The sequence below is a fragment of the Heterodontus francisci genome, chromosome 16 (assembly GCF_036365525.1).
Source record: "Heterodontus francisci isolate sHetFra1 chromosome 16, sHetFra1.hap1, whole genome shotgun sequence".
Classification (NCBI taxonomy): domain Eukaryota; kingdom Metazoa; phylum Chordata; class Chondrichthyes; order Heterodontiformes; family Heterodontidae; genus Heterodontus; species Heterodontus francisci.
Genome location: NC_090386.1, coordinates 92,834,721 through 92,858,667, shown reverse-complemented (window position 1 = coordinate 92,858,667; position 23,947 = coordinate 92,834,721). Strand labels below are relative to the sequence as shown.

At 46.2% G+C, this 23,947-nt stretch overlaps 1 protein-coding gene across 5 annotated transcripts in view; it reads right to left on the bottom strand.

The window, feature by feature from the left end:
• unm_sa1614 (un-named sa1614) overlaps positions 1–23,947 on the bottom strand; it is a 280,473-nt gene that overhangs the window by 127,563 nt on the left and 128,963 nt on the right. For all 5 annotated transcript variants that reach the window (XM_068048640.1, XM_068048637.1, XM_068048639.1 and 2 more), the window contains 2 exons: positions 19,474–19,603; positions 6,344–6,429 (listed from right to left, as the gene is read on the bottom strand). In XM_068048640.1, coding sequence (XP_067904741.1) covers positions 6,344–6,429; positions 19,474–19,603 — 216 coding nt within the window. The remainder of the gene's footprint in view (positions 1–6,343; positions 6,430–19,473; positions 19,604–23,947) is intronic.

Below are 23,947 nucleotides of genomic sequence, written 5' to 3'. Positions count from 1 at the left end.
AATTGCTGATCCAGGAAATTTTCAGTGGTAATGATGGAAGAGCTCGAAGAGGGACAATGGCTGCTTACAGGCAACGAGAACCACTTCATGTACTTTTTCCCTAGTCATATTGCTCATTTCTAATGGAGGTTTAGAAAAATGAGAGACATGAGTAACTGAAGAGGAAAGTACAGAACTGTGAAGCATGGAGAAATGAGCAGAGGATCTGTTCCGAAGAAGGGTCACTGAGCCGAAACGTTAACTCTGTTTCTCTTTCCACAGATGCTGCCAGACCTGCTGAGTGAATCCAGCATTTCTTGTTTTTGTTTCAGAGGATCTGTCCTTGGACCACTACATATTGAATCTAAGCTCTGCAACTTTTTATGCAAAAATAACTTTAGGTCTGCTGGAAGATCAAGTACTGTGCAAAATGGGTGGAACTGGCTGGAAATTGTACTCTGTTGGATTGCAGTTATGTTACTGGACTAGTTATCCAGAGGATTTGAGAATTTGAATTCAGTTAAAAAGTTTGGATTGATCTTTTTACCCTCTTAGCAAGGAGATTGCTCCAATCCAGTTTAGGTGACATCCATCCTTCCTGAAAAACTTCCTCCTTTACCAAAATGATCTCGCAGTGTAAGAAATCTGAAATTTCTTCCGATATCATCTCTCCAGCCATATTTTCACCTGTCTCTCCTTATCTGATGCCGTACATTGACACTGATAGCAATCCTGAGATTACTCAGGGAAGAATAGGCAAGAGAGCTTTTTTGGAGAGTATCCGGAATCAGGAGCTAAATTTAAGAGCAGGACCTCAAGGGTTATGATCTCTGGACTGTTATGCGAGCCACGTGCAAATTACCAAAAGTATAAGCAGATTAGGGAGGTGAACATGTGGCTGTAGGGAAGCTGTGGGAAAGAGGGGTTCCATTTCTTTGGATACTAACACGAGTACTAGGACAGGAAGGAACCATACCATTGGGCTGGGTTTCACCTGAACCCAGCTGGGACCAGGGTTCTAGTTGCAAGGGTGAATAAGGTAATCAAAAGGACTTTAAACTAGTAAGTGGGGGGAGGGCTCAGGTGGAAAAGGTAGTATAAATAATAGTTCAAAAACTAACAAAATTGAAGAGAATAGAGTAACAGTTAGAAATTGTGCTTTAGGCACTACAGGTAAAAGGAAAAGAAAAAGCTATAAAGTAATTAAACCAGGAGAGAGAAATAAGAAACATGTGAGTAAAACATTAGAGCAGAAGCACAAGCTAAGGTTGTGTGGCCCAAATAAGCATTCTTTATTGTACGAAATGTGAATTCTGTGATTTTTACTGGCTATTTTTGTTTGTATTATGAATTTTATGTACTTTCATATATATATGTTGTGTATAAGGTTTTGGTTCCCCGCACCCCCTTCCCCTGCACCCCACCCCCCCCACCCCCTCCCTCTACCCCTCCCCCTTGCATCCCCTCCTCCCACCGGCACCATCCTACACCTGTGTAGGGGCCCCAACAACCCCACTGCCTTGTGGGCGTCTCGGGAGAGACCAAGGCTAAGGGAGTAAACCCTAACAGAAAATCCGGAGCGGAACCCCGTAGGCGGTCATGTGTCACCTTTGGCATGTTTCCAGCAGTTCCTGCAGCCATACTGGTGCCAAACGTCGTGTCCTGCACTCCTTTGGACCCCACCAGAAAGGCCGAGAGGGGGGTTTTGACGACTGGGCAACTCTCAACCTCCATAAATTTGCCCAGGCATGCGCCATGGAGAGGTCACTCCATAGTTGCCTCACAGCGACTGAAACAACACGGAAGGCAGCAGTTACGGGTTATAAGTCCAGATAAATTGGCGTAGAAACTGGGCGCCACGGGTTGCCTTTGTCGGTGGGAGAGGTCATTGCACCTCACTGGACAGCTACCGCCCGCCTCAAACCGGGCAGCCCCCGGTCAATAAGGTTCTGTCCCGCCACAGTCTGCCTGCTTCAATGGGTGCTTGGAGCTCAGGGTCATTGCCCGAAAGGTGGACTGATACCTCTGCAGCACCTGTGGAAGAGCCTGTCACTCCAGAATTGGCCTTTATAGCCACTCCAGGCGCTGCTTCACAAACCACTGACCACCTCCAGGCGCGTATCCATTGTCTCTCGAGATAAGGAGGCCCAAAAGAAAAGAAAGAACACTAATCCCATATCCCTACCACGTCCCCACCTGTCCCTATATTTCCCGACCACCTACCTATACAAGGGGCAATTTATAATGGCCAATTAACCTATCAACCTGCAAGTCTTTGGCATGTGGGAGGAAACCGGAGCACCCGGAGGAAACCCACGCAGACACAGGGAGAACTTGCAAACTCCACACAGGCAGTACCCAGAATTGAACCCGGGTCGCTGGAGCTGTGAGGCTGCGGTGCTAACCACTGCGCCACTGTGCCGCCCAAATTAATTTTTTACCATTTTTCCCTGATTTGACCTTATTCACTGTTGCATTATCATTAGACTCTCTGTCCCGCTTTGACATACTCTTTACCCAAAACGCTACACTGCTCTGTTGCCTTGACTTTTCACTTTAGATTCATAAGTTTCTCCTCACTTGAACCCTTCCCTCTCCTTTTTAATTTAAAGCCCATCTACAATCCTAGTTATGCGATTTGCCAGGACACTGGTCCCAGCCTTGTATAACTGGAGCCTATCCCAATGGAACAGCTCCCTCTTTTCCCAGTACTGGTGCAGTGCCCCATGAATTGAAACCCGTTTCCCACACTACTCTTTGAGCCATGCATTCAACACGCTGATCTATTTGACAGCCATGCATTCAGCTCACCAATCTGAAATATCCAGGGCAGATTGTTTAAAGCCCTCTGGATGCGGGAATGGCTGTGAGTGAGATTTTGAATATCGCGTTCTCGGAGGTCGGCACTGGGTTCTGCCGCCTCTGGAATGCAATGCTATTTTCAAAGTGCCGCCACCAGGGAGGAAATGGGAGGGGCTCATGCACCCAATTAAGTGCCTGTGAGCTCATTAACAGGCTTGTCAGTGTTGGTGAACAATTTGTAAAGGCTGGAAACAGGGAAGACACCATGGGGAAATATGACAGTGTTATGAAGACATGAACAGTGTGAAGGGCCATGAGGGCTAAGGGAAGCGTGATTAAATTAAAGCAGAGGCAACAAGTAAAGCTCAGCTGCTTCAGATGTGCCTCAGTGTGGCTATTGCTGCAGCTTGGCAGAGTTGAATTTCTCAGTGGAGAGTTGCAAAAAACTGGAGAGGGGCGTGAGGCCACTGGCATCACTGTGGTAGCTGGGGTTGGTAGAGGAAGGCCTGGTGAACGTACAAAACCCAGCTGAGGGAGGTCAGATGGGAACAGGCTATTTGGCATTGGACAGAGCAACCAGGATGAGCTTCACCAGATGCAACCTCCTGGACAGTAGGAGGCCAATGGAGCATAGCGGGGATTGCAAGGAAAGGAAGGCATTATCCAAGACTGTGGGTGCACAGCCCAAGAGTCAGCTACCTACTGATATCAGAGCATCAGAACCATAACAGCCTGTGCCTAACCAGGCAAATGGTATTGGTCTTGTGTGCTCTGATCCATAATGACCTGAGGTCTCATGGCCCCCTTGGCAGTCCCCTACTAGCAGTCGTCAAGGTCTCCATCACCCTAAACTTCGATGCAAACAGGCCATTCCAAGAATCAGCTGTGGACTAAGGTGGCATCTCGCAGTCGGCAGCTCAACAGGACATCAGGCAGGTCACGGATGCCATTTTCAGGAGGGCAGGGGACTAAACCCACTTTCACAGATGGACCTTCGCAGGTACAAAGGGCATTGGGTTCAGCCTCCATTGCTGGATTTCCCCAGGTGCAGGGCATCATTACTTGTGCCCATGTGGCCATCATTACTTGTGCCCATGTGGCCATCAAGGCACCCAATGACCGGTCAGTGAGATCCCTCAACGTCCAACTGGTCTGCGACCACAAGAACTTCCTCCATGTGTGCGCTTGCTTTCCTTGCAGGTGCTGTGAATCCTTCATCCTCCGCCAGTCCAGGCTGCTTTGGTACTTGACTCCAACTACCAAAGTGCATGGATGGAACCAAGGGAAATCCCTTGAAGAGATGGCTACTGACCCCTCTATGGGAGCCCCAGAGGCGAAACAATCAATGCCACCTGCTCAGCAGGGCAACCATTGAGCAGGCCATTGTGTTTCTGAAGACGTGTTTCCCATGCCTGGATTGGTCACGTGGGACCTTTCAATACCCTCCTGCAAGGATCTCAATCATTGTGGTGATTTGCTGCACTCTCTATAACATGGCTCTCCAGAGAGCTGTGAACTTTCAGGATAGCGAGGCCGTGGAAGGAGACAGCTCATCGGGGGAGGAGGAGGAGGAAGAGGGACGGAGAGGGATAACACTGAGCAGAGAGGTGCTCCTGAGGCATGACGAGGTGGCCTCCTCCTGCCACCCTCTGGGAAGAGGATCTCCCTCCTCTCCTTCACAGCCTCCAGCATTAGATCCAGCTGGGCATTAATGAAACGAGGGTTTTCCCTGACCCTACTGCCAGGCCTCCAGCTCCCGTGTGGCATCTTGCTTCCCTCTGGTGCTGTGGAAGGCAGATCTCTCCCTCAGGACAACCAGCAGCCTCAGTGATGGCTGCTGTGGAAGTCTACATGTGCCCCACACTTGATCTGACCCACTGCCATTTTCAATCCCACTGGCTTGAAGAGGACAGAAAACATGTCTCCATACCAATTAAGGGCTTACCCATTTGAAAATTGCAATCTGAATCAGCTTCTCACAAGAGGCAGGTTTCTGACCCAAAACCAGACCCAGGGCTGGATTTTGTTGATGAGGCAGGGCTCCCAGCATCGGGCCGAAAAGGCGGGGGAAACCCCGCCTCAGCCTCTTTGTGCGCCCCCAGCACGACCTTCCGTTGTTACGGAGGTGAAGTTTCCGGCACCAGGATCTCCGACCCTTGAAAGACAGGGATCCTGCCTCCAAGAGCTGCAGGACAATCACAGGGCTGGCAGCTCAGCAGTTTTGGCAGTGCCACCAGGAACGGTGGCCACTGCTGGTACTGCAGGGCCTCAGACCCAGGCCCAGGGATGGAACCCTGGACATCAGGTAAGTGAGGCGGGGTCGCTGGTGCCAGCCTGGGAAGTTGGGGGGTGGGTGTGATGTCCATGGGGAAGGGAGTCCATGAAGTTGTAGGTTTTGCCATTGGGGGTCCTCAGATTGCCCACAAAGGAGAGAAACCCCCACCACCCCCCGGCAAGCCCACAGGGAGGGCGCCTCGTTTAACAAAGCACCCTCCCCTCATAGTGGAGGCACCTCCCACCTCTGATTAGATCCCAACGGCAGCACGAAGAGGCCCTCAAATGGCCATTAATAGGCCACTTGAGGGCCTCAATTGGCCTCTAGGTGGCAACTGGGTCAAAATTCTGGAGTTTATGATGAAGGAATGGCAGTGTATGACCAAGTCAGAATGATGTGCAACTTGGATGGGAACTTGGAGGTGATGATATTCACACAACATTGTTGCTCTTGGCCTTTTTGATTTACGTCACAGTTGTGAGATGTGCTGTCAAAGTAATCTTGATGAGTTTCTGCAATGCATCTTTTACATAGTACGTACTGCAGCCACAGTATGCCAATGGTTTAGTCCAATGGTAGGGGCTACGAAGAAGTGACTGCTCCGTCCTGGATGGTGTTGAGCTTCTTGAGGGCTGGTGCAGCTGCATCCATCCAAGCGAGTAATAAGTAGATGGCCAGTACCACCACCTGAGGATATTTAGGGATTGGAATTAAAAATTGGTTATGGTCTGTTTTCAAACAGGGCATGCCCCAACCAGGATGTCCAAGGTCGACATGGAATTGGGCCTCAGCCCCGATTTCAATAATTTGAATGCGCTGCCAGCTCTGCTCACATTTCCAAAGGCAACTCACTCATTGCATACTGATGAATTTTGGGCCACTTGACTTATCGACTGCTGCTCTCCACCTGCACCAGTATAGCAATTTTTTCCCCATTTCCCATACATCCATCGCTAGGCCTGCCTGAGCAACATTGACAATTAGTGTTGAATTAGAGTAAGTTTTGTGATGTTGCTCCACGCCCACTAGGAACTAGACTGAAATTTCGCAGACTTTTTTCATATAGGACCTTACAATCAACAGACAAAGGAGACTTTCACATCATGCCTGGACTGGATTTGCCCCCAGGTTCCATAGATAAAAAAACTAGTATGCAACCGCAGGCGCCATCCAATTCTCGACACAGTACAATCTCAGAAAAGCTCTGAGCTGACAATTTAATAAGACCAGAAGAGTCCCTACGAACAGGCTAAAATCATGGAAATAAAAACAGATGAGAACTCTTACATGTACTGCGCATGATAATACTTGGTGAGGTTCTGTAGCAAGTCCACTCCTTTCTTCGTCTTTATCTCATTCACTTTGATCAGATACTAAAAAAAAACAAAGTTTTGTGTAAATTAACACCCCTCAATTTATTCAAAAAATCCATGGCATTTCAGTGGCTGAGAGTTGGGACTCAGAAGCCAGATGTTTCAAAGGAACTCAACAGACACAATAACACTCTCGCCAAAGATTCAATTGACAAATCATTGATACTGCAGATAGAAAAGCAGTTTGAGACTTTAAAGACTTTATTTAAGGGGAAAAAAATGCTGAGCGTTCTTCATTAGGTTATCATAAGTAAGAAACCCAAGGCGGTTGTGTAGTGGTATTGTCACTGGACGAGTAACCCAGAGACCCAGGGTTTTGCTCTGGGGACATGGGTTTGAATCCCACCACAGCAGACAGTGGAATTTTAATTTAATTAATAAATCTGGAATTAAAAGTTAGTCTAATGATGGCCATGAAACCATTGTCAATTACTGTAAAAACCCATCTGGTTCACTAATGTTGTTTAGAGAAGGAAATCTGCTGTCCTTACCTGGTCTGGCCTACATGTGACTCCAGATACACAGTAATGTGGTTGACTCTTAAATTCCTTTGGAAATGGCTTAGCAAGCCACTCAGTTGTATCTAACCACTACAAAGTCAATAAAGAATGAAACCGGACAGACCATCCGGCATCGACCTAGGCACCGGAAATGACGACGGCAAACCCAGCCCTGTCGACCCTGCAAAGTCCTCCTCACTAACATCTGGGGACTGAGTCCCACAGACTAGTCAAGCAACAGCCTGGCATAATCATAATCACGGAATCATACCTTACAGACAATGTCCCAGACACTGCCATCACCATCCCTGGGTATGTCGTGTTCCATCGGCAGGACAGACCCAGCAGAGGTGGCGGCACAGTGGTATACAGTAGGGAGGGAGTTGCTCTGGGAGTCCTCAACATCGACTCCAGACCCCATGATGTCTCATGGCACCAGGTCAAACATGGGCAAGGAAACCTCCTGTTGATTACCACCTACTGCCCTCCTTCAGCTGATGAATCAGTACTCCTCCATGTTGAACATCACTTGGAGGAACTACTGAGGGTGGCAAGGGCGCAGAATGTACTCTGGGTGACAGACTTCAATGTACATTACCAAGAGTGGCTCAATAGTACCACTACTGACTGAGTTGGCCGAGCCCGAAAGGACATAGCTGCTAGACTGGGTCTGCGGCAGGTGGTGAGGGAACCAAGAGGAAAAAACATGCTTGACCTCGTCCAATCTGCCTGCCGCAGATGCATCTGTCCATGACAGTATTGGTCGGAGTGACCACCGCACAGTCCTTGTGAAGACAGAGTCCCGACTTCACATTGAGGATATCTTCCATGGTGTTGTGGCATTACCACCGTGCTAAATGCAATAGATTTCAAACAGATCTAGCAATGCAAAACTGGGCATCCATGAGGCACTGTGGGCCATCAGCAGCAGCAGATTTGTACTCAACCACAATCTGTAACCTCATGGCCCAGCATATCTCCCACTCTATCATTACCATCAAGCTGGGAGACCAACTCTAGCTCAATGAAGAGTGCAGAGGGCATACCAGGAGCAGCACCAGGCATACCTCAAAATAAGTGTTAACCTGATGAAGCTACAACCCACGATTACTTGCATGCCAAACTGCGTAAGCAGCATGCGATAGACAGGGATAAGCGATCCCATATTGGATCAGATCGAAGCTCTGCAGTCCTGCCACATCCAGTTCTGAATGGTGTGGACAATTAAACAACTAACTGGAGGAGGTGGCTCCACAAATATCCCCATCCTTAATGATGGGGGAGCCCAGCACATCAGTGCGAAAGATAAGGCTGAAGCATTTGCAACAATCTTCAGCCAGAAGTGCCGAGTTGATGATCCATCTCGTCCTTCTCCTGAGGTCCCCAGCATCACAGATGCCAGACTTCAGCCAATTTGATTCACTCCACGTGATATCAAGAAAGGACTGAAGGCACTGGATACTGCAAAGGCTAAGGGCCCTGACAATATTCCGGCAATAGTACTGAAGACCAGTGCTCCAGAACTTGCCGCACCCCTAGCCAAGCTGTTCCAGTACAGCTACAACACTGGCATCTACCTGGCAATATGGAAAATTGCCCAGATATGTCCTGTGCACAAAATGCAGGACAAGTCCAACCTGGTAATTACCGTCCCATCAGTCTACTCTCAATCATCAGTAAAGTGATGGAAGGTGTCGTCGACAGTGTTATCAAGCAGCACTTGCTCAGCAATATCCTGCTCAGTGACGCTCAGTTTGGGTTCCTCCAGGGCCACTCAGCTCCTGACCTCATTACTCAAGAGGTGGGGTGAGAGTGACTGCCCTTGACATCAAGGCAGCATTTGACTGAGTATGGCATCAAGAAGCCCTAGCAAAACTGGAGTCAATGGGAATCAGGGGGGAAACTCTCCACTGGTTGAAGTCATACCTAGCGCAAAGGAAGATGGTTGTGGTTGTTAGAGGTCAATCATCTCAGCTCCAGGACATGATTGCAGGAGTTCCTCAGACTAGTGTCCTCGGCCCAACCATCTTCAGCTGCTTCATCAATGACCTTCCTTCAATCATAAGGTCAGAAGTGGGAATGTTTGCTGATGATTGCACAATGTTCAGCACCATTCGTGACTCCTCAGATACTGAAGCAGTCCATGTAGAAATGGAGCAAGACCTGGACAATATCCAGGCTTGGTCTGATAAGTGGCAAGTAACATGCGCACCACACAAGTCCCAGGCCCAGGCAATGATCATCTCCAACAAGAGAGACTCTAACCATCTCCTCTTGACATTCAATGGCATTACGATCACTGAATCACCCACTATCAACATCCTGGGGGGTTACCACTGACCACTTTGAAGTTGCGGCCGGGGGGGCCGCTCGTGGATGTTTTGGGTGTTCGGGGCACCTTTTCACAGGACTTCTCTCGGGTCCCGCAGCTCCTTCTTCACCTCAATGGACTTACCGCATGCCGTGGCTGCAGACACTCTGGACTGTGAAGACAGCAGGATCGGAGATTAAAGTATCGGCAGCTGTTCTCGTCAGTTTCATCCGGATCAATTTCATTGAGAAAACAAAGAGCAGGTGTGGCTGGGGGAGGGCAGTGGGCCCAGGTAACATACACTAAACTAACTGTTAACTTTTAGATAGGGCTAAAATGAACTGATTTAAAGAGCCAGGGGAATTTAAACAGTTTAAGAGGGCAGATTGGGGGAGAAAACGTTAGGGATGGGAGCAGATGGCCATGGATAGAGTTGAACAGCAAGGGAGCTTCCTAGGGAGCTTCCAGCCCAGGAGCCATCTTGAAATCACTGCTATAGATAAATAGCAAGCAGCAAGCGCCCGCGGGAGATGGCTCGGAGAGCATCTGCAGCGCACTGTCGGCAATGCTGCATGCCTTTATTTAAACCACTGCAAAAAAAAAAACCCTTAGCAAATGTAACCACCTCTAAGTCTGCCAAATGATGCTTCACCTCCCGAAGGACGTAGATGAGCTTTCCGGACGTCGATGGTGGGCACTGAGGAAATGGCTTATTACCTGCACCAGATTCCACTCCCCCTCCCCCCCCCTTTACCCCCCTTCCACCCCCCCCCCACCCCCGTCCCCTTCCCTGCTCCACCCTCTCAGCTCACCCCCTCACAACCCCGTCCCAGCCCGCCCCCCCCCGCACCATCTTCACCCCGCACCCCCTTCCCCTGCACCCCACCCCCTCCCTCTACCCCTCCCCCTTGCATCCCCTCCTCCCACCGGCACCATCCTACACCTGTGTAGGGGCCCCAACAACCCCACTGCCTTGTGGGCGTCTCGGGAGAGACCAAGGCTAAGGGAGTAAACCCTAACAGAAAATCCGGAGCGGAACCCCGTAGGCGGTCATGTGTCACCTTTGGCATGTTTCCGGCAGTTCCTGCAGCCATACTGGTGCCAAACTTCGTGTCCTGCACTCCTTTGGACCCCACCAGAAAGGCCGAGAGGGGGGTTTTGACGACTGGGCAACTCTCAACCTCCATAAATTTGCCCAGGCATGCGCCATGGAGAGGTCACTCCATAGTTGCCTCACAGCGACTGAAACAACACGGAAGGCAGCAGTTACGGGTTATAAGTCCAGATAAATTGGCGTAGAAACTGGGCGCCACGGGTTGCCTTTGTCGGTGGGAGAGGTCATTGCACCTCACTGGACAGCTACCGCCCGCCTCAAACCGGGCAGCCCCCGGTCAATAAGGTTCTGTCCCGCCACAGTCTGCCTGCTTCAATGGGTGCTTGGAGCTCAGGGTCATTGCCCGAAAGGTGGACTGATACACCGCACCAAACAACATGAAAAAAGGAAAGAAGGTACCAGCCCTTCGCTTTGCAAGCTGGAACGTCAGAACTATGTGTCCTGGCCTGTCGGAAGACCTTACACAAATCAACGATTCTCGGAAGACCGCCATCATTAACAACGAGCTCAGTAGACTCAATGTGGACATTGCAGCACTTCAGGAGACTCGCCTCCCCGCGAGTGGCTCTCTAGCAGAGCAAGACTACACCTTCTTCTGGCAGGGCAGGGATCCTGAAGAACCAAGACAGCATGGAGTGGGCTTCGCCATCAGAAACTCCTTGCTCAGCATGATAGAGCCTCCCTCAAATGGCTCGGAACGCATACTGTCCATCCGACTGCTCACCACCTCTGGTCCAGTAAACCTACTCAGCATCTATGCTCCAACACTCTGTTCCGCACCTGAAGCTAAAGACCAGTTCTATGAACAACTCCATAACATCATTAGCAGCATCCCCAACACTGAACACCTATTCCTGCTGGAAGAATTTAATGCCAGGGTTGGGGCCGACCATGACTCATGGCCCTCCTGCCTTGGGCGCTATGGCGTTGGAAGGATGAATGAGAACGAGCAGAGACTGCTTGAGTTGTGTACCTATCATAACCTCTGCATCACCAACTCGTTCTTTCACACTAAACCCTGTCACCAGGTTTCATGGAGGCACCCAAGATCACGTCGTTGGCACCAGCTAGACCTCATTGTCACAAGGCGAGCCGCCTTAAACAGTGTTCAAATCACACGCAGCTTCCACAGTGCGGACTGCGACACCGACCACTCCCTGGTGTGCAGCAAGGTTAGACTCAGACCAAAGAAGTTGCATCATTCCAAGCAGAAGGGCCACCCGCGCATCAACACGAGCAGAATTTCTCACCCACAGCTGTTACAAAAATTTCTAAATTCACTTGTAACAGCCCTTCAAAACACTCCTACAGGGGATGCTGAGACCAAGTGGGCCCACATCAGAGACGCCATCTATGAGTCAGCTTTGACCACCTACGGCAAAAGTGCGAAGAGAAATGCAGACTGGTTTCAATCTCATAATGAAGAGCTGGAACCTGTCATAGCCGCTAAGCGCATTGCACTTTTGAACTACAAGAAAGCCCCCAGCGATTTAACATCCGCAGCACTTAAAGCAGCCAGAAGTACTGCACAAAGAACAGCTAGGCGTTGCGCAAACGACTACTGGCAACACCTATGCAGCCATATTCAGCTGGCCTCAGACACCGGAAACATCAGAGGAATGTATGATGGCATGAAGAGAGCTCTTGGGCCAACCATCAAGAAGATCACCCCCCTCAAATCTAAATCGGGGGACATAATCACTGACCAACGCAAACAGATGGACCGCTGGGTTGAGCACTACCTAGAACTGTACTCCAGGGAGAATGCTGTCACTGAGACTGCCCTCAATGCAGCCCAGCCTCTACCAGTCATGGATGAGCTGGACATACAGCCAACCAAATCGGAACTCAGTGATGCCATTGATTCCCTAGCCAGCGGAAAAGCCCCTGGGAAGGACAGCATTACCCCTGAAATAATCAAGAGTGCCAAGCCTGCTATACTCTCAGCACTACATGAACTGCTATGCCTGTGCTGGGACGAGGGAGCAGTACCCCAGGACATGCGCGATGCCAACATCATCACCCTCTATAAAAACAAAGGTGACCGCGGTGACTGCAACAACTACCGTGGAATCTCCCTGCTCAGCATAGTGGGGAAAGTCTTTGCTCGAGTCGCTCTGAACAGGCTCCAGAAGCTGGCCGAGCGCGTCTACCCTGAGGCACAGTGTGGCTTTCGTGCAGAGAGATCGACTATTGACATGCTGTTCTCCCTTCGTCAGATACAGGAGAAATGCCGTGAACAACAGATGCCCCTCTACATTGCTTTCATTGATCTCACCAAAGCCTTTGACCTCGTCAGCAGACGTGGTCTCTTCAGACTACTAGAAAAGATCGGATGTCCACCAAAGCTACTAAGTATCATCACCTCATTCCATGACAATATGAAAGGCACAATTCAACATGGTGGCTCCTCATCAGAGCCCTTTCCTATCCTGAGTGGTGTGAAACAGGGCTGTGTTCTTGCACCCACACTTTTTGGGATTTTCTTCTCCCTGCTGCTTTCACATGCGTTCAAATCCTCTGAAGAAGGAATTTTCCTCCACACAAGATCAGGGGGCAGGTTGTTCAACCTTGCCCGTCTAAGAGCGAAGTCCAAAGTACGGAAAGTCCTCATCAGAGAACTCCTCTTTGCTGACGATGCTGCTTTAACATCTCACACTGAAGAATGCCTGCAGAGTCTCATCGACAGGTTTGCGTCTGCCTGCAATGAATTTGGCCTAACCATCAGCCTCAAGAAAACGAACATCATGGGGCAGGATGTCAGAAATGCTCCATCCATCAATATTGGCGACCACGCTCTGGAAGTGGTTCAAGAGTTCACCTACCTAGGCTCAACTATCACCAGTAACCTGTCTCTAGATGCAGAAATCAACAAGCGCATGGGTAAGGCTTCCACTGCTATGTTCAGACTGGCCAAGAGAGTGTGGGAAAATGGCGCACTGACACGGAACACAAAAGTCCGAGTGTATCAGGCCTGTGTCCTCAGTACCTTGCTCTACGGCAGCGAGGCCTGGACAACGTATGCCAGCCAAGAGCGACGTCTCAATTCATTCCATCTTCGCTGCCTTCGGAGAATACTTGGCATCAGGTGGCAGGACTATATCTCCAACACAGAAGTCCTTGAAGCGGCCAACATCCCCAGCTTATACACACTACTGAGTCAGCGGCGCTTGAGATGGCTTGGCCATGTGAGCCGCATGGAAGATGGCAGGATCCCCAAAGACACATTGTACAGCGAGCTCGCCACTGGTATCAGACCCACCGGCCGTCCATGTCTCCGTTATAAAGACGTCTGCAAACGCGACATGAAATCGTGTGACATTGATCACAAGTCGTGGGAGTCAGTTGCCAGCATTCGCCAGAGCTGGCGGGCAGCCATAAAGACAGGGCTAAATTGTGGCGAGTCGAAGAGACTTAGTAGTTGGCAGGAAAAAAGACAGAGGCGCAAGGGGAGAGCCAACTGTGCAACAGCCCCAACAAACAAATTTCTCTGCAGCACCTGTGGAAGAGCCTGTCACTCCAGAATTGGCCTTTATAGCCACTCCAGGCGCTGCTTCACAAACCACTGACCACCTCCAGGCGCGTATCCATTGTCTCTCGAGATAAGGAGGCCCAAAAGAAAGAACCACTGACCAGTAACTGAATTGCAGTAGCCATATAAATACCTGCAACGAGAACAGGTCAGAGGCTTGGAATCCTGTGGGGGAGTAACTCACCTCCTGACTCCCCAAAGCCTGTCCACCATCTAAAAGGCACAAGTCAGGAGTGTGATAGAATACTCTCCACTTGCCTGGATGGATGCAGCTCCAACAACACTCAAGAAGCTCGACACCATCCATGATAAAGCATCCTGCTTGATTGGCACCCCATCCACAAACATTCACTCTCTCCATCACCGCCACACAGTGGCAGCAGTGTGTACCATCTACAATATGCACTGCAGCAATGCAGCAAGGCTCCTTAGACAGCACCTTCCAAACCCGCACCCTCTACCACCCAGAAGGACAAGGGTAGCAATTGCATGGGACCACCACCACCACCTGCAAGTAGCCCACCAAGACACACACCATCCTGACATTGCCGTTCCTTCACAGTTGCTGGGTCAAAATCCTGGAATTCCCTTCCTAATAGCGCTGTGGCTGCACATGGACTGCAGTGGTTCAAGAAGGCAGTTCACCACCACCTTCTCAAGGGCAATTAGGGATGGGCAATAAATGCTGGCTAGCCAGCGACACCTACAACCCATGAATGAATTTTTAAAAATTGTAGCAGTGATTCTTAATGTCAATAAAAACACCAAATATTCTCTGCCAGTAAAGTGGTTAAAAACTGGTGCAGAATATCAAAAACAATTTTAGACCAAACCTCAAAACAGAAATGGCATGTGATGGCAGAGGAAAGGATGGCCAGGTTAGCAATAGTTGGCACCAACAATGAACCATCAAATCTTAAGTTCGGAAAGAAAGTACTGTCATAACTGGTGGTAAAATGCTGTATCTACCACACAAAAATAGTTCTGAACAAGATACCTGGAAACATTTCAACAGCAGCAGAGCAGTGAAGGAAAATTAGCCTTGAACAGATGATTTTGAACTGGTGGAGAAACAAAAAGCATTATGGTGGGTAGAGGAGAAAAGTTCAGCTCTTCAAGCCTGAAATTGTACCGAGCAAGATGAGATGGAAATTATTTTGAGGCCTGGTAAGATTGTGACACATGGAAGGTATGAAGAAGAATGCAAAATATCTGTTATTATGTAGAGATTCTAAAGATATACTGACATCCTTTCAACTTTATTAATTTCTCTGTCCATACAACATGCCTGGACCATCTGGCGTGGCTAGATGTCAGAATTTACAACCAGCTCCAACAACATCTGCACTATGCACACTCAAATTGCACTCAGCAGAACAGCTACCTTCATCACAAATACTGATTAGATTTCCTGTACACAAGTACATTAATGACACAACGGAATTATCATTACCGGCCTGAGCAAGGCAAATTGCAGGTTGCAGGTCTTGCGAACAGTAGATACCTGAGCAGAAAAATGTAGATGCGGACTCTGGTTATAGAGTCATTGAGTTATACAGCACAGAAACAGACCCTTCAGCCCATTGAGTCTGTGCTGGCCATCAAGCACCTATCTATTCTAATCCAACTTTACAGCACTTGGCCCATAGCCTTGTACGCCTATGGCGTTTCAAGTGCTCATCTAAATACTTCTTAAATGTTGTGAGGATTCCTGCCTTTACCACCTCTTCAGGCAATGTGTTCCAGATTCCAACCACCCTCTGGGTGAAAATTTTTTCCTCAAATCCCCTCTAAACCTCCTGCCCCTTACCTTAAATCTATGCCCCATGGTTACTGACACCTCCGCTAAGGGAAAAAGTTTCTTCCTATCTACCCTATCAATGCCCCTCATAATTTACCTCAATCAGGTCCCCCCTCAGCCTTCTCAGCTCTAAGAAAAATAACCCTAGCCTATCCAGTCTCTCTTCATAGCTGAAATGCTCCAGCCCAGGCAACATCCTGGTGAATCTCCTCTGCACCCTCTCCAGTGCAATCACATCCTTCCTATAGTGTGGCGACCAGAACTGTACACAGTACTCCAGCTGTGGCCTAACTAGCGTTTTATACAGCTCCATCATAAACTCCCTGCTCTTATATTCTATGCCTCGGCTAATAAAGGCAAGTATCCCATATGCCTTCCTAACCATCTTATCTACCTGTGCTGCTGCCTTCAGTGATCTATGGACAAGTACACCAAGGTCCCTCTATACTTCCATTGTATATTCCCTTGCCTTGTTAGTTCTCCCAAAATGCATCACCTCACACTTCTCAGCATTAAATTCCATTTGCCACTGCTCTGTCCATCTTACCAGCCCATCTAGTCCTGTAATCTAAGGATTTCCTCCTCACTATCTACAATACCACCAATTTTCGTGTCATCTGTGAACATACTGATCATACCTCCTATATTCCCGTCTAAATCATTAATGTACACTACAAACGGCAAGGATCCCAGCACCGATCCCTGTGGTACACCACTGGTCGCAGGCTTCCAATCACAAAAACAACCCTCGGCCATCACCCTCTGCCTCCTGCCACTAAGCCAATTTTGGATCCAATTTGCCCTATTGCCCTAGATCCCACGGGCTCTTACCTTCTTAACCAATCTACCATGCGGGACCTTATCACAAGCCTTACTGACGTCCATATAGACTACATCAACTGCTTTATCCTCATTTACACATCTAGTCACCTCCTCGCAAAATTCAATCAAGTTTGTTAGACATGATCTCCCCATGACAAAGCCATGCTGACTATCCCTGATTAATCCCTGCCTCTCCAAGTGGAGATTAATCCTGTCCCTCAGAATTTTTTCCAATAGTTTCCCTACCACTGATGTTAGACTCACCGGCCTGTAATTACCTGGTTTATCCCTATTACCCTTCTTGAATAATGAATAAAGACAATAGTAATATTGTATTAAACAATGGGCCAGAATGTGCACCTCACAGCTTGCCCCACGAGTTGGATTTTTCCCCCAACCTTCAGCTCAAAAATTGTTGGAAGTGCAAACTGTTAGCGGCGTAGCATCATCTGCGATTTTGGTGAACAGCAACACCAGTGAAATTTAGAGAGAGAGAAAGAAACAGCAACGATGAAGAAAATAAAGTGAGTTAAAGACAATTTAAATAATGAGAGAAATAAGGATAGGTAGAGAAAGAATTGGATTAAGAGAAAAAAGAAATTGAGAAAAAAGTATGAAAATATTAAAATATAGAAAGTGAAATTTAATACATTTTGAGGAACAATTTATGACCTGCAGGAGAGATACTCCACAATTCCAACTGTTTCCTTTCTGGGCTTCCAAAGTTGGATGACATTGCAGAAATATGGCTATTAAAAGATTCCTTACATCATTATGTACCAGCCCTAACTTTCAGCAGTGAGTTAAATTCACATTTATGTCTCAAATCCAGCAATTTCTTGAAACTCATGGGGAAACTGACAGAAGAGAACAACAGAGTGGTGAAAATCATCATGCAATTTGTAGCGATTCGCAAAGCACAGCATTTCTCTTCCTCACCACAAACTAATGTTTTTGTTTACACATTAAAATCGGCCAGCGTCGTGAACTCGCTGTTAATTTGCCATTAATTTCCCAGAAAATTCCGTGCCATTATTCACAACACACTAAAGCACTTCCAAAACTCATGGATCAAAGAATGGGAACGATTCAAGAAACCCTTTTTAGTGTGAACAAGGAGCTCTAGAATGTCATATACTCACTTGTATTATCAACCGGTCATCTGTCATACACACCCATTTTTTGCTTCGTCATACAGGGAGCTCCAGCTTCATTTCTCCTACCTTCCTACCTTTCCCCCTCGTGGGAATGTACATCAAATATATCCAAGCTCTCTCCTCTTTAAAGGCAGCCCATTGTTCCATTGCAGTTTTGCCGGCTAATCTCTGATTCCAATTTAACTGGGCCAGATCTGTTCTCACCCCACTGATATTGGCCCTTCCTTAATTGATTACTTTTACTCTGGATTGCTCCTTGTTCTTTTCCATAGCTAATCTAAACCTTATGATACTATGACCACTGTCTCCTAAATGTTCCCCAACTGACACTTGATTCACTTGTTCCACCCTTCATTTCCCTAAATCCGATCCAGCAATGCCTGTCTCCTCATTGGACTGGAAACATACTGATCTAGAAAATATGTTAACTATTTTGAGTGATGACCTGACAGATCTCAAAGAGGGATTCATCCTGAAAAGTTCCTCACAAGTCAGTGGTGTTTCAGTCAGTTGAATACTGCCATGAGCAACGGCAGATTCTGCTGGAAATCAAACACTGACTGCAAAGGCATAAATGATGGCTCTCACATCAGCAAAATATATTTGACAATATTCAACTTGAACATTACATCCAGAGAAGCATATCAAGTAGACAGTGGGCCTTCCGTACAGATGTTTCAATGTCATCTTCTCTGGAGCATGGGCATCGAGTGCCATTTATACATGATTTGGGTACATCACACAAACTAGCACCAACACTGGTACTAATATAATGGGGGTTCATCACAGGCAGAATTCCCTATTCCAGACCATTTAGTAGAAATCAGTGCTAAGATTACAAAGGGAAAAACACTACAGATCAAACATTAGGTACATACTTTGCATATTTTATGTATAAAAGATTTTCATTTGATTGTTTTTGTATTTGTTTATATTATTTCTATGGCTGGCAAAGCCTGAAACAATACCAAGCACGTTGTAATGGACTATATTAACGTATTTCTGTTTTATATTGGTAATTGGACATTTAGTTCATTCTTGTTTGAAAAATAATAGTGGTTATTCCATTTACATTGCCAGAAACAAATTAGAAACCTCATCTATTTCAGAAAACAGCACACAGATTTCAGTTTCTCCATGTGAAGCAGTTTTCATTCATTTAACTACACACCTCTCCAGCAAACACTTGGACCTCATTGCAATCAGTCAGCTGAAGCTCCTTTGTCCATTTTTTCTGCAACCACTTGCTCCTTGATAATGATGTTACACAGTTCTAATGTGGGGCAAGGGAACGATGGGGGCTTAATAAAGTAGTAAACTTTCACCCCTTGGATCTGAGTATCTATTCAATCCAAACTGATGAGATGAAAGTCTCTGCCTGTGATGGCTTTAAATATTCTATTGTAGCATTTGGGTAGTTACAAACAGTTTGAGATGGACACAAGCCATACTTCAGCCTCAACCACAAAAGACAAAATGACTGGGGGAAAATAGAACTGTGACACTGATGTAGTAGAGATTGTTCCAGTGACATACAGGGCTGTAGCATGTTGTTAGAGCAGAGTGAAAGGAGTTTTATTCTGCAGCTTGCCGATGCTAAACCTGACCTTGGAGTGCTTAATGGCAACACTAGTGCGCGAAAAGTAGAAAACTGTTCTATTTCCCAATACTGAATCCTTCACCTTGGTGAGTATAAAATGAACCAAAAAATAATGATTGACATCATAAATCAACAATATTTTGCTAAAATTCTGATATGAACAAAATACGAAAATGGAAAAACAACTGCATCAGAATTCTCACATACCTCACACATCTGCAGCTGAAACATCCTCCGTTCCTTTTCCATCTCCTCTGCTATTTCACCTCCAGTCACCTCAATTCGTACCATTCCATATTGCTTTGCAAGCTCTCTTTTCTCTTTTTCAATTTTATTACTGCCAAACAAAGTGAGAAATTATTTAACTGTCAAATATACCTGCTTCTTGCTAGCTTTCTCTCTTCATTTAGGGCTATAAAAATATGAACCGAGAGAAGTTCTCCTGTCAATATTAGTTATGACCGACAGTCAATCCTTCAGGGTATCTAATACTTTAATTTACTGAAATAAAAAAGAATGGCCTTAGATATAAAAGTTTGTTTTAAACTTGACTTGAACATTGATCTTTGAACAAAGATTGGTCTTGCAGCCATCAGTGTATGCATCAATGTCCTCGAGAGATCCTCAGTAATTACATGTCATTTCATTAATAGTCCCATATGTTGAAAATGCAAGTGTGACATTTTTATTTGGAAAATTAAATTTAGGAAGCTGGAAAGTTACAGGATCAGAAAAGACTCTGCAGTCTGTCTGGTGATCCCAAGAATTAATACTTCTCACTTCCTATACACTTCCTCAAACATTTAACAACTCTACCACAGGCTTATAAAGCTAAATGGTACTTTGATTTATACAAATATATTTGCTTACCACGACTGGCAAATCACTTGAAGCAGTGCTTAAGATATTTAAGGTTACATATTACTGGCCTAAATTGGTCTCATGAGATACATACGACCCTGATTGTCATTTTGGACTGAACTGAGCAGAGCCTGCATTGTGCAAGTTCTGGCCAGTCTCAGCTGGGTGGCCCTGCTGAAGACGATCGCAAAGGCCAGTGGTTCTTTATTTGTGTGAGGCCAGGCGGAACAGGAGTGCTCCTCTCAGCTCCACAAATCCAGGTAGGGTTCATTGAATGTTTTCAAGATAGTTTCTTAGAGCAGCATTTTCTAGAACCAACCAGAGAGCAGGTTATATTAGACTTGGTATTGTGTAATGTGACAGGATTAATTAATGACCTCTGAGTAAAGGCACCACAATATGATTAAATTTTACATCCAGTTTGAAAGAAAGAAGTGAGTCTAAGCCTAATATTTTAAACTTAAATAAAGGCAACTATGTGGGCATGAAAGCTGGGCTAGCTGAAGTGAAGTGGGTTACTAGACTAGGAGATAGAGCAATAGAGAAGCAGTGGCAGACATTCAAGGGGATATTTCAGAATACTCAGGATAAGTATATTCCTACTGTAAAGAAAAATTCTCAGGGCAGGACCCATCATCCGTGGTTAACTAAAGAATTTAAAGAAAGCATCAAACTTAAGGAAAAGGCATATAATTGCACAAAGATGAGTGGCAGATCAGATGATTAGTCAGAATATAAAGAATGGCACAGAATGACTAAAAGGTTAATCAGGAGAAAGAAATTAGAGTATGAGAGGAAGCTAGCTAGAAATGCAAAAACAGATAGCAGGAGTTTCTACAGGTATTTAAAAAGGAAAAGAGTAAGTAAAGTGAGTGTTGGTCCTCCAGAGAGTGAGAATGGGGAGTTAATAGTAGATAATAAGGAAATGGCGGATGAAATGAACAAGTATTTTGCTTCTGTCTTCACTATAGAGGATTCAAAAAACATTCCAGTAATAGCTGTAAATCAGGAGGTGAAAGGAAGAGAGGAACTCGGTGAAATTACAAACACCAGGAAAGCAGTACTGACCAAAATAATGGAGCCGCAGGCTGACAAGTCCCTGGGTCCTGATGGGCTTCATCAAAGGGTCTTAAAAGAGGTGGCTAATGAGGCAGTAGATGCGTTGATGTTAATTTTTCTAAATTCACTAGATTCTGGGAAGGTTCCATCAGACTGGAAAATGCAAATATAATCCCTCTATTCAAGAAGGTGGGGGGAGGTAGAAAACAGGTAACTATAGGCCAGTTAGCTTGATGTCTGTCGTGGGGAAGGTGTTAGAATCGATCATGAAGGAGGCAATAGCTGGGCACTTAGAAAAACTCAAGTTAATCGGGAATAGTCAGCATGGCTTTGTGAAAGGGAGATTATGTTTACCCAATTTATTGGAGTTCTTTAAGGAGTGACATGTGCCGTGGATAAAGGGGAGCCCATTGACGTACTGTACTTGCATTTCCAGAAGGCATTTGATAAGGTGCCACATAAAAGGGTACTGCACAAAATAGGAGCTCATGGTATAAGGGGTAACATATTAGCATGGACAGAAGGTTGGCTGGCTGGCAAAAAACAGAGAGCATGCATAAATAGGTCCTTTTCTGATTGGCAGGATGTGACGAGTGGAGTCCTGCAGGGGTCTGTGCTGGGGCCTCAACCTTTTACAATTTATATCAATGACTTAGATGAGAGCAGCAATGGCATAGTAGCTAAATTTGCAGATGACACAAAGATAGCTAAGGAAGTATGTTGTGAAGTGGACATAAGGAGCTTGCAGACTGATATAGATAGGTTGAGAGAGTGGGCAAAAATCTGGCAGATGGAACCTAATGTGACAAAATGTGAAGTTGTTCACTTTGGCAGGAAGAATAAAAAAGCAGAGTATTACTTAAACGGAGAACGACTACAGAACTCCGAGGTGCAGAGGGATCTAGGTGTTCTAGTGCATGAGTCCAATGAGTCCCAAAAAGTTAGTATGCAGGTACAGCAAGTAATAAAGTAGGCTAATGGAATGCTATCCTTTATTAAGAGAGGAATCGAAAATAAAAGTAAGGATGTTATGCTCCAGTTATATAGGGCATTGGTGAGACCACATCTCGAAAACTGCGTGCAGTTTTGGTCTCCTTATTTAAGGAAGAATGTGAATGCGTTGGAGGTGGTTCAGAGGAGGTTTACTAGATTGACACCCGGAATGAGCGGGTTGTCTTATGAGGAAAGGTTGGACAGATTGGGCTTGTATTCACTGGAGTTTAGAAGAGTGAGGGGAGACTTGATTGAAGTATATAAGATCCTGAATGGTCTTGACAAGGTGGATGTGGAGAAGATGTTTCCTCTTGTGGGTGAGTCCAGAACTAGGGGGCACTGTTTTAAAATTAGGGGTCGCCCTTTTAGGACAGAGATGAGGAGACATTTTTTTTCTCAGAGGGTTGTGCGACTTTGGAACTCTCTGCCTCAGAGGTGGTGGAGGCAGGGTCATTGAATAATTTTAAGGCGGAGGTAGATAGATTCTTGTTAGGCAGGGGATTCAAAGGTTATCAGGGGTAGATGGCAGTGTGGAATTTGAGACACAAACAGATCAGTCATGATCTTTATTGAATAGTGGAACAGGTTAGAGGGGCCGAATGGCCTACTTATGCTCCAAATTCATAAGTTCGTATGTTCTGTTCCAGCTACTTATCCCCACCTAAACATAGGGTCTTCCCAAACTCCAATGGAGCTACCTTCTTTGGACATGGGACCTGGCCGACGTTCAATTTTGTCGCAGTCTGCTGACTCAACACTAATAAAGCCTGGTGCTCAAAATGGCCCAGATCTCCCTCCAGGTCTACCAGTCGGCTGGCCAGTGCATTCCGCTGGCCAAATGCCCAAAGTCCACTTGGGGGGCGGGTACAGAGGGAGAAACCAACCCTTAAAGTCTAACACTGTCATCTAGCACAATAGCTTGTGAACTTAATTTTGACTAACCTCAACTGCAATCTTGGATATCAAATGTCAGTCAGTCCTACAATTGTGATTCCTAACTGAGCACTTGTTCTGCTCCAACACTTAAATTTAACTTGTTTAGTCGATGATGACTTAGATTCTGTGGATCTACAATAATATAACTTACTTATAGTAAAGAACTATATTTCTGTAACCGCTGATTCCAACCTTATAATAGTAACAATTGTGTTACAGCAGATGTAGTTAAACAAAGTAGTATCTCAGTCTGGTTCAACCCTCGACGCCTTTGGTCAACTAATATTTAAATTGCACTGCAGCCAGTGCTGTGCAGAAGTGCTGCTAATGAAAACATTGATCAGATTTGTTCATGTGGGATTATTAAGACATCATGCAAGAAAATGTAGACACAAACATCGATTCTGTTTTACTGCAGACAGGAAAGAACGGGAAAAGACTTGCTCAAGAACCTTCGGCTGATATGCATTGTACGTTGGTTTGCAAATCCACTTCTACAGCAATTCTTCAAGATCTGAATTTAACATAACCTTACCTAAATTACGTTATCATTTGAGTGTGTTTGGCAATGATTATTTTAATGCAGCAAGTTATGATGAAATCAAATTCTTCGCCAAAAGGCTGGTGGAAGCAGATTTAATAGTAACTTTCAAAAGGAAATTTGATATATACTTGGAAAAGAAAACATTTACAGGGCTATAGGGGAAAAGCAGAGCAATGAGATTAATTGGATAGCTCTTTCAAAGAGCAGGCACAGGCATAATTGGCTGAAGTCTCCTGTGTTGTATTGTTAAACTCCAAAAAGCTTATTATGGAAGGATTATGCTGGAGC